This window comes from Psammomys obesus, unplaced genomic scaffold, assembly GCF_907164565.1.
Source record: "Psammomys obesus unplaced genomic scaffold, mPsaObe1.curated_primary_1811, whole genome shotgun sequence".
Lineage (NCBI taxonomy): Eukaryota > Metazoa > Chordata > Mammalia > Rodentia > Muridae > Psammomys > Psammomys obesus.
The window spans coordinates 12,081,051-12,091,746 of NW_026596034.1; the positions used below are offsets into that span (position 1 = coordinate 12,081,051).

A 10,696-nucleotide genomic window follows, 5' to 3' on the forward strand; every position below is an offset into this window, starting at 1 on the left:
ACAAGCCGCAGGACACTCTGGGAATTGTAGTTTAAAACTAGCCGCTGTCAAACTTGGACCACATAAGCGTCTCAACCCTACAACATAGTTCTGAGCCAGGTTGGCTCTCTGCCAACCCGTTTATCCAGTTATTTTTAGGCTTGGTCCCTTGGCCAAACCAAACACTGTTCCTTCCTCCTGGAAAGAGCTTTAAGAGGTTTGGCATCTCTGTCCTCAGGGGCAGTGGGCCAAAGCTATTTGGCCTCATTATCTTTGTTACTGCATTCATTCCCACAGCAAGTGACCCCAGAGTTTCTTTGACTGAAGAGTGTGCGGGACCATTGAACAAGAGAGAGGGCCAGTTGGGCATTCATTAATCCCTGGCTACAACCTCAGGGCTAGATTTCAGAAGTGTTTGTGGCATTGCAGGCCCTCAATTTATTGAAAGAAATTGCCCGGAGTCTTGGCTTCTGTACTTGGGCTGTATGCCATTTATAAGTGAAGTCAGTTTCTGCCTCTTTATTTGTGGTACTTGAGCTTGAACCTTGGCTCTAGGCAAGAACTATCTACCTTTCAGCCCTATCTGCAATCTAGTTTAATTGAATTATTTTCTTTTACATTTATTTATGTGTGTGAGTGTTTGTGCTTTCCACAGTACACATGTGGAGTTCATAGAACCACTTTATGACTTGATTCTCTCTTTTCATGCTGCAGGTTCTGGGGGTTGAACTCACGTCGTCAGGGTGGTGACAAGGGCCTTGACACCCTTAGCCTCTCAATGGCCCTAAGTCTCATTTAAAAACTACAGAAGATGCTAAGTTGGCTGTGGGACACATGCTGTAAACCCAGCATTCAAAAGGCTGAGGCAAGAGAGATGTGAGTTTGAAGCTGGCCTGACTTACACAACAAAATCCCATCTCAGGAAACAATGCAAAGCAACCCCACCAGGAAAAAAGAAAGATGAAAAGAGAAGCAATATTACTGATATCACCAGAGCCAAGTGCAGCGATAAGAAACAGTATAAAGAGATCCTGTGTGCCAGTTTGCCTCAACAAAAATATTTCACAGAAGTTTAGAATAGTACCACACAGCTAAAATATCTTCATTATTATATTTAAATTTATTTATTTTAAGGTATATGGGTGTGTTGTGTGTGTGTGTGTGTATCTGTGCTGTGCATGCAAGGCTGATGTAACTGTCCCCTTACCCCTGGAGACCAGAAGAGGGCATCAGATCTCTAGAAACTGAGTTAACAAAGCATTAGCTCTCCTGTTTGGTGCTGGGAATTGAACTCAGGACTTCCAGAAGAGCAGACTGTGCTCTTAACCGCTGTGTCATCTCTCCAGTCCTAGAAGTGGATTCACCCACTTCAAACCAAGCAAGACTCTCAGGCGTGCCCACCATTTCTGGATTGTAGTTCATTCTACATATAGTCAACATGACAGCCTAGAATAGCCATCACACCTGAGTCCCATTTCCTTGCCCTACTCCTATTATTCATAGACTTGGTCTTTGAATAGTGTCCCTGATTTGCTGATGTTTTGTGCCAGTTTTTCTGGCTTTTGTTGTTTTGTTTTTGATTTAACACTGTCCTTGTCTGAAGTATCCATTTCTTCTATCACGTCTTCAACACCTGCGATTCTTTCTTCCCTCTTGGATTCTGTTGGAGGAGACAGTATGATGGGAGAGCAAGCCCTGAGAAGGCCTGTGGGGGCTGCTGCTCTCCCTCTGCTGTCCCCTGCTTCTGCTGATTCCAACTGCCGCATTTATTATGCTAGTGTGCTGGATTTCTGGATTGCTGGGTATTCTGAAGAAAATTATTGGACTTGCCCCTAGGAACCCAATGCCCTTAAACAACAGGAAGTATTCTGTTATTCTATTGGTGAGGCTTACCTCTGAGGTTCCTGTGCTGAGTTCCTAAACTTTTCATTTTCTGATTTTCCTCAGCTTAAGGTTTGGTCTTGAACTGTTTTATTCATTTCCTTCCACTATTTGTTTTTGTTTTCATAGATTTCTTTAAGGGGATTCTTTATTTACTCTTTAAGGACCTCTTATCACACGTAGTGAGAATTTTTGTGTCTTTGAGAGCCCAGTTATGTTTATGTGAATTATGTGAATATGTTTTTGTTTAATTCCAATTGTGGGATATGGGGCCGCTTCAGATTGCCTACGGCCATTAACTATGACTGTCTCCTGCTCTAGGAGGGGCAGGATTTTTGGCAGCTTCAGGTAGTTTAATTCTGGAGGCTCTGGGGAGGGTATAAATGGGAGAGACCTGAGAGCCTTTGGCGGCTGCAGCTCCTCCTGCGCTAGCTCTTGTTCCTGTTGCTTCCTGCTGCTGTACTTGCTACTGCTGATTTGCTGGATTTCTGAATATTCTGATGATGAAGACCGGACTTACCCCTAGGAACCCCACAACCCTAATCAGCATGAAGTAGTCTAAAGAGGTCTATGCCCCCCTTTCCCTCTAACCTTTCCTACCTAGTGTTGGGGGGGTTGGAAGGATGGTAGAACCCAAGAAAGTCCAAAAAGGCAAGCCTACAGCCATATTCATAAAGGCTGTTTTTAAATCTTTTTCTTGTTTATGTTGCAATATTCAGGGCCTGCTGTCTAGTAGGATTACTGGCCTCTAGTGGAGTCATATTGTTGTGGCTGTCATTGTGTTTTCATGCTGGTATCTAGGCATCTCTGTTTATGAAGACTGTAACTCTAGGTGCAGATATCTGGCCTTGTCTTTGTTGGTTGGGTTTTTTGTTTCTTGGTCTCTGTTGCCCAGTCTTGTTCTTAGGAGAGTACAGTGAATGTGGGCTGCCTGGCGGGAGATTCTTCTGGGATCCTGACAGGATGGCCACTGGGGTTCCAGGTAGAATGTGTTTCTAGATATTGGGTGCACACTCTTAGCGAGTAGGATGGTTTAGGAGTCAGGCCACAAGAGGGCCCCACAGGAAGGAGCAAAGCATGATGGTCGTTAGGATCTGCTTAGTCCTCTGGGGATGGGGGCAGAGTGTGTGGAGAGGGTGAAGCAGGCGGTCTGCTACAGAGCTGGGGATGAGACAGGATAGATGTGACAGAGCAAGACAGCGCAAAGGCTCCTCCAACTTGTATTCCTGCTGAAGCCATTTTAGGTTTAACTAGAATCTGATCACCTCGATGGAGAATCCCATGGAAAATTACCCAACTCTATCCTACAAACCTGAGGTCAAGATGTCATAGCCAACGTTTGGTTTATTTGCTTCTGTTAAGTTGCCTGCTTGTACAAACCTCCCCTCCGGCTAACTGCTTGGCTTCACAAACCTTTCCCTGCAGTTGCTAAATGAGATACCAGGATGTGGTTTTTGCCTTTAAAAGCCCCTTGCTCTAAATGCTCAAAACTACTTTTGTGATCCCGAACACCTGAGTACAGTCCCAGCCAATTGGAATAAAGACTTTCAATCGGCTAGAAAGTATATGTGAGTGAGCATCTCTGGTAGGCTCCCCATAACACTGGACTTAGAAGAATGGGAGAGTGTTCTCAGGGAAGGCCTCTTGGAGTTAGGGGCTGGGACAGAGCAATGAGTAAAGTTTGGAGAGGGGAAGATCTGTGTGGTCTACCAGAGATGGGGATTGTGGAAGGAAGGGGGCCGTGGCAGGTGCTCTGCTAGAGCTGAGGAGAAGACTGGGAGATTGGATTTGGAGGGGAGGAGGGAGAGGCGAAGATCTAGGGTTAGCCCAGTTGTTTCCCTGGTCAGAGCGGCCCATGGGCTCTCAGTGAGTGCCTGCTGGGGTCGGGGGTTGGGACAAGGCAATGAGTGGCCGGAGTGTGGTGGGTACATGTGCCTCGGGGCAGGAAGGTGGAGGCCAGAGAACATTGGGAGTCTTCCTCCATTGTTTTCTGCTGTATTTGTATTCTCTCAAGACTGGGCCTGCCACTGAACCCGAAGCTGGTCATTTTGCATAGACTGGCTGGCCAAAGAGCTCCAAGGATCTATTTGTCCCTACTCTTTCATGGGTTTCGAGGATTCCAACTCAGGTCCACATGCTTGCACAGGAAGTGCTCTTGCCTACTTGAACCATCACCCCAGACCCTGTTCTATTTCTAAAGGGTTTTCACGTTTAAAATGTTATTGAGTTGGGCATGGTGGCATACGTCTTTAACCCCAGCACTGGGGAAACAGGTGGCTCTTTGTGAATTTGAGGCCAGGCTGGTCTGCACAGAGTCTCGAGACAGCCAGAGCTCATTAAAAGAAAGAAAGTGCAGGGCGGTGGTGGTGCACGCCTTTAATCCCACCACTCGGGAGGCAGAGGCAGGTGGATCTCCATTCAGGTTGCTGTAACTGTGAGCTGGGTGGGTTAAATGGAAGTCTTGCTACGTTTACGTATTTGTTCTAGAAAGCTTTCTCTCATGTCTGCCGAGAGACAGTTCACAGGTTAAGAGACCTTGCGGCTCTAGGCACTGGGAAATCTGGAATTGGGTGCTGGGGCGGGGGGGGGGGGGAAGCTTCCGGTGCGGGCCCTCCTGCTCTGTATACCATGTAGAGAGGGCAGAAGCAAGCTGACTCCCCTCTCTTAATGAGGGCCCTGACACCATAGCAGGTTATCCACTTCCTGAAGGCCCCATCTCCAAACGCATGGCAAGGAGCATTAAGGTTTTCAGAAAGTTCTTGCCCATTCCTGTATCACAGATGTTTCCCTATGCTTTTCTCTGCCTGCCACTTTTATTAATCTTCCGCACTGAGGATGGGGGCTGGTAACCCATGACTGTCCTAGATCCAGTTCACGTCACCTTTTTATTTAACTATGAGCTCAATTCCTTTGGACAGCTGGAGTCATCTCTACCCCTCTTCTATCCCTTCCACAGGATCCCTTTGGAGACTCCTGTGTGGGGTCTGAGGAATTTCACCCACATGGTCAATACCTTTGGACCAGACCAGGTGAAAGGCAGGATGAAGAGCAAGATGCATTTCTAGTCAGGACTGGAAAGCTGATGCATCATTTGGCTTACATGACTCCAGACTTCCTCAGCACCTATCCACTCCTACCCCTTCCTCCCAGTAAGTAGCAAAGCAGACAGTGGCTGGGTCTGTAGCAGTTTTATTGTGACAGAGAAACCAGGCAGCAGTAAGTCTACAGATTAGAGCAGATGGTGGTTATCTTTCCAAAGGGCAGAGTCTGGGCCGGCTGGCAGCACACAAACCCCAGAATATCTCCTGATGCTACCCGCGCTGCCTGACTCATGGGAGGAGACAGGCTGTGCGGCCAGGATGAATGAAGAGGTCTTGCTGGGCAGAGGCCCCATCCCACCACTGAAGACTGAAGAGGAAGACACTGAAATATAGCACAGGCTCCTCCTCTCCGTGGTTTTTGCTGAGAAAGGAGGGTATGGCATGAGAAGATAACTATGTTCTCCATTCTTAAATAACTCCCGATAAGATAAGGTTGATGGTCAATCAAGCAGTAGAACGGGATGAAACTCTAGGCTACAGAACAGCAATGATAGGAAGAGACAGGTTGACAAGACACAACATCTTTTACTGTCCTCGCTCAAGTGGCAACAGACTGGTTTCTGTAGAACATGCTTTCTGCAATATGATCTGCTGACAGAGCTGCTCCACACTGGAAGGACAAACATGAGGTCAACTGTTCATGACAGAACTAGGTTTTTCTCTCACAGCCTCTAACATGAGCAGCCTAGCTGAGTCCACAGGGGAGCCCCTAATGCCATCTGATGCTTCAGGTAAAGCTTCTGATCTATTTCAGTGCCATGGCTGACAGGTTTTTGGTGTTGTGATTTTCTCGTTTGTGTAAACTCTCTCAGAAAAGCTGGAGACAAAAGGATGAGGGATGTTTGGTTTAGAGCCAACGCAGTTCCGGATACCAGCTGCAGATGCCTCTGCCCTACCTCTTTTCGGAGGAACACGTTCAGTCGCCAAGGGTTATGTGCTACGGTCGAAAACATGATCTACTCACCACCACCCACCCTCCCTCCCCCTGCACCTGACCCTCACAAGAGCAAAGGCTGAAGGAAAGGCGGTCTCTGTTCCCCTGCACCTTGGTGATTACTTGGTGACCTGGTGAATGGCATGGGCAAGGTAGCCCACATTGCCCGAGGTGACCCCTGCCACGGAGATTCGGCCATCCTTTGTCATGTAGACTGAGAACTCCTTGGTCAACCGCTCCACCTGCGAAGAGAACAGAGCTTGACAACTACTTCCAGCAGGGATATTTTCCAGCCTTGATAGGGCACCCAATAGCCAACTTGTTAATAAAAACAAAACAAAACAAACAAAAAGTCTTTAAAGTTAGAATTTGGTGTGTGTGGTTAGAGTAAAAGAAGAATAAAGAGCTATTGGAATGTGGGGTGATGGGGCCTGTGGGATGGCGCAGCAGGGAAAGGCTGCTAATCCCGATGACTAGAGTGAGTCCCCAGAACTTATACGGTAGGAGGAGAAAACTTAAAGCTGTCCCCTGACCTATATACATGCCATGGTATGTGCATGCTTGCTGCGAAAAAAAAAAAAAAGTTATGGATTTCAAGTACGGGGCAGGTGTAAGCAGTGGCGCATGCCTTTAGTCCCCGTGCTCGGGAGACAAAGGTGGGACTCCGTGACGTGGAGGCCAGCTGGGCTACAGAGTGAGTTCCAGGACAGCCAGGGCTACACAGCGAGATCCTGTCTCAAAACCAGGGCCGGAGAGATGGCCCTGTGGTTAAGAGAACTGTCTGCTCTTCCAGAGAAGTCCTTAGTTCAATTCCCAGCAACCACATGGTGGCGCGTGAGCATCTATAATGAGATCTGGTGCCCTCTTCTGGCCTGCAGGGCATACATGCAGACAGAACACTCATGTACATAAAGTAAATCCTAAAACAAAACCAAAACACCATTACAACCAAAAATCCCCCAAAAATATTGACAGTAGGATTATGATGTTTAAGGCATAAACAGGTAAGAAAAAAACCCTCAAACTAAGCAGAGTCAGAATTCAGTTATGTAACATCTATTTCCCCTATCCCCTTTTACGAACTAGCAGACAACATAAACACAAGCAAACAAGCTATCACATTCCATGTGCAAAAACGCAGGCTTTGATCCCCAGCACTACAACAAACAAAAAAACCCCAACAAAACAAAAAAAAACCAACCCCCCAAAAGCCCCCCCTTGACCCTGAGCCACCACCACCTCCAAACTGAAAACAAACAAACAAACAAAAAAACAAAAAAACCCAGTCAACCAAACGATGAGGCGAGGATGCTGGAGCCTGAGTGACCAGCCTGGGCGACATTAATGAAACCTCATCTCACAACACCCAGGAATACCACATGCCACCTTTACCTAAAGGGACTCCAAATTAAGGAAAGTTACATTCATAAGTGACCTCGGAGAAGTTCTGGCTTGCAAAGGCTAGGACAGGCCTACTGTCTGCCAACTGGCTGTGGAGAATCAGGACCCACTCACCTGCTCAGGCTTGAGGCCAGTGAAACAAAACATGCCAATCTGGTCTGTGATGTGCTGCCAGTTGTGGGAGGACCCTTCTTTCTTCAGGTTGGACACCAACTGGGTCCTCATGCCAATGATGCGGTCGGCCATGCCTTTCACTTCTTGCAACCTATTAGGAAAGCAGAGGGCTGTCTTGCTCTGGCCAAGCACCAACATTAAGTCAGAGGCCACAGCATTCTTCATCACTGCAGTCCTTCTCCAGAATGCCTTAATCCTTGGTCCTTAACCGGGTCACACAGACCATGGCTGGTGGAGAACTTTTTATTTTAAGCGTTTTGTTTTTTATTAAGTACTTTGATTGGCATAAGTCAGTCAGTGCTTAGTTTCCTTGAGGGCCAGGAGACAGTGTTGGATTTCTTAAAACAAGAGCTATACATGGCTGGGTGGTGGTGGCACACGTAGCACATGCCTTTAATCCCAGCACACAGGTTGGCAGAGGCAGGTGATCTCTGTGAGTTCCAGGCCAGCCAGGGATACACAGAGAAACCCTGTCTTAATCTCCAGTCCCAGATAGGTTAACTATCATAGTTAACATACTTGAGTACCAAGGAAAGTTTAAGTATCATTTGAAAATGGAAACACTAAGATGTGGATTTAAGCAGTAAGACAAGACACGATTTTAAACTTGGTGGAATAAACATTCCTGCCTTCTTTCATAATGGAGACAATGGTCTATGCTGAATCTAGGTGCTGAAGAGGTTAGCATACAGGTCAAAGGCTAAACCTGTGAAACTCACGTTGGAACAAGATAGCACAGTGTAAAAAAAACAGAACAGTACTGGGCTGAAGGAGGCCACTGCCAGCCAAAATCCATTCCCTTAGCCCAGCAGGGAACTTCTTTTGTTGGCTTTTACTGGGCCACTATAATGACACTGACAGTTTATCTCTGGGGCAGTAGGTTCACTTATCAACAATCTCTCCATTACAACATGGTGCATGGCTATATCAAAGGCTATCACTGCCAACTGAAGACTAAATGTTTTTATTTGAGCCAATGAGCTGGGGATGGTGGTGCACACCTGTGATCCCAGCACTTGGGAGGCAAAGGCAGGTGATGCCTGTGTTTGAGAGAAGCCTAGGCTACAGTGTGAAACCTTATCTCAAAAGAAGGAAAATAAAGAAGCAGGAAGAAACAGCTGGCAGCATCTGGCTTCACCTCAGCAACGGTGAGGTGAGCCACCCAGCTTCATTCAGTCTGAAGACCTGGGTCCTCCAGGAACTAAGCATGTGACCTGTGTACCCTACACGTGCTGCTCACTTAGCAAAACCCTGCCCACTTCCTCTTGCCGGAGAAGCAGGTCCTGACGGCTCAGAGGATCCACCAGGTGCTACCCGACAGGTGTCTTCTCTAACTCCCTGCACACCATGTTCTTCGTGTTGTTTTATTTTTGAGTCTTGTTCGCATGTGGTCCGGGAGGGCCTTCCCTGGGACGGGAATTCTGAATGATTTTGAATCACTACATGGGTTCTGGGTTCTCTGAGCCTAGGTTCTCTGCCAGGGCAAGTCTTCCTAACTGCTCTGCCATCTCTCTAGTCCAAAAGAAATAAATGTTAAAAATTAACATTAGAAAAATAAGCATTGAGATTGAATATAGATAATAAAAATCCCTAAGTATGCAGAAACACTGACTCAAGGCTAGCCAGTAAGAAAAAGTACAGGGGCCGGGGATATGGCGCAGTGGCAGAGCACCTGCCTACATGCACCCTGGGCCTGACTTCCAGCTTCACAAAACAGAAACATCTTTTGGAGAAAGTTTCCTGTGCCAGGTACTTCAACTGAACTCCGTCGGTTTCAAAGGAAAGGCTAATTTACTAAATGCAGAGATAAGGAATAAAAGCGCCTGCCATTTCTGCATCGTGTAATGTATGGGGAAACACCAAACTTATTTGTGCCAACAAAATGCACACCCCCTCTTCTTCCCTCTACCTTTTCCACACATGGAACTGCCAGGTGCTAGATGCCACAGAACAGCAAAGGAATCATTACCATTGCTTTCGCAAGTCCGGAGACGTCAGGATAGTTGCTGCGATCCGGGCCCCATTGAGGGGTGGGTTGGAATACATGGGACGGATCAGGATCTTTAGCTGCGACTCTACCCTTTTGGCTTCATCGGCATCTTTGCAGATCACAGTGAAGGCTCCCACACGCTCACCTGCAAAGAGGGGAGGTATTGTCTTCAAGTGCGCTAAAGCAAAAAGTGATGACGCGTGCTGCATGGTATCTGTTTCTGTCAGAAGAACCACAAAGTAATTTATGTTCTGAGACAGAGTATTTTTATTCTGTAGCCCTGGATAGCTTGGAGACAGGAGAGTTTCCTGTCTCCACCTCCAGGGCGAGGGGATCACAGGCATGAGCCACCACACCTGACCTAATGGTTCCTTATAAGAAATAAACTGCTTTTATTAGTCAGAATGGTGAATTTTGAATGGAAGCACAAAAGAAAGCATTTAGTCTCTTAATTTTTTTTAAGACAGGATATACTGAACTTTTCTCTGCACACCAGGCTGGCTTTGAACTCACAGAAATCCTATCTCTGCCTCCTGAGAGCTGGGATAAAGGCACAAACTACCACTGCTTGGCCTCTTTTCCAATTTTGTTTTTATTATTTATTATCATTTGCATGCGAATTATTACTTTTCATTAATTGTAATTTTCTAAGTTGATGATAAAATTCATCCTAAAAATTTCCTTTTTTGCTTCTTTGATAATTTCAGGGTCTTACTATGTAGCCCCGGCTAGCCTGGAACTCACTACGTAAAACAGGTTGCTGTTGACCTCACAGATATTTGTCTAGCTCTACCTCCAGACTGCTGTGATTAAACGTGTATGCCACCATGCCTGGTGCTATCAGGTTTTTTTTTAAACTATTTTTTTCTGGGTTTGGTGTGCTGACCACTGTGTGCATGTGAAGGTCGGGGGACAATTTGTGGAAGTCAGGCTCCCCTTCAACCATGTGTACTGAACTCTAGTCACTGGACTTGGTGGCAAGCACCTTTACCTATAAGCCATATTGCTGGCCCAGGATATATTTATCTTCTTGGCACCTGTATCAGTTACTCTGCACACAGAAATAATCAGTTATTTGTTCTTTTTTTCACTATAGGAATTTAAGGACACTGAAGATATGGCTAACAAAATCTAGTGTTAGGAATATTGCATATAACCAACATGCAAATACACACACATGTGCATGTAAACACACACACACACACACACACACACACACACACACACACACACACA

At 46.4% G+C, this 10,696-nt stretch overlaps 1 protein-coding gene across 1 annotated transcript in view; it reads right to left on the reverse strand.

Moving 5' to 3' along the window:
* Window positions 1–5,033: 5,033 nt before the first annotated feature.
* Got2 (glutamic-oxaloacetic transaminase 2) overlaps window positions 5,034–10,696 on the reverse strand; it is a 20,324-nt gene continuing 14,661 nt past the window's right edge. Inside the window, exons 8-10 of the mRNA XM_055620803.1 lie at window positions 9,440–9,605; window positions 7,411–7,561; window positions 5,034–6,137 (exon numbers count right to left, since the gene is read on the reverse strand). Coding sequence (XP_055476778.1) covers window positions 6,015–6,137; window positions 7,411–7,561; window positions 9,440–9,605 — 440 coding nt within the window. The 3' untranslated portion in view covers window positions 5,034–6,014. The remainder of the gene's footprint in view (window positions 6,138–7,410; window positions 7,562–9,439; window positions 9,606–10,696) is intronic.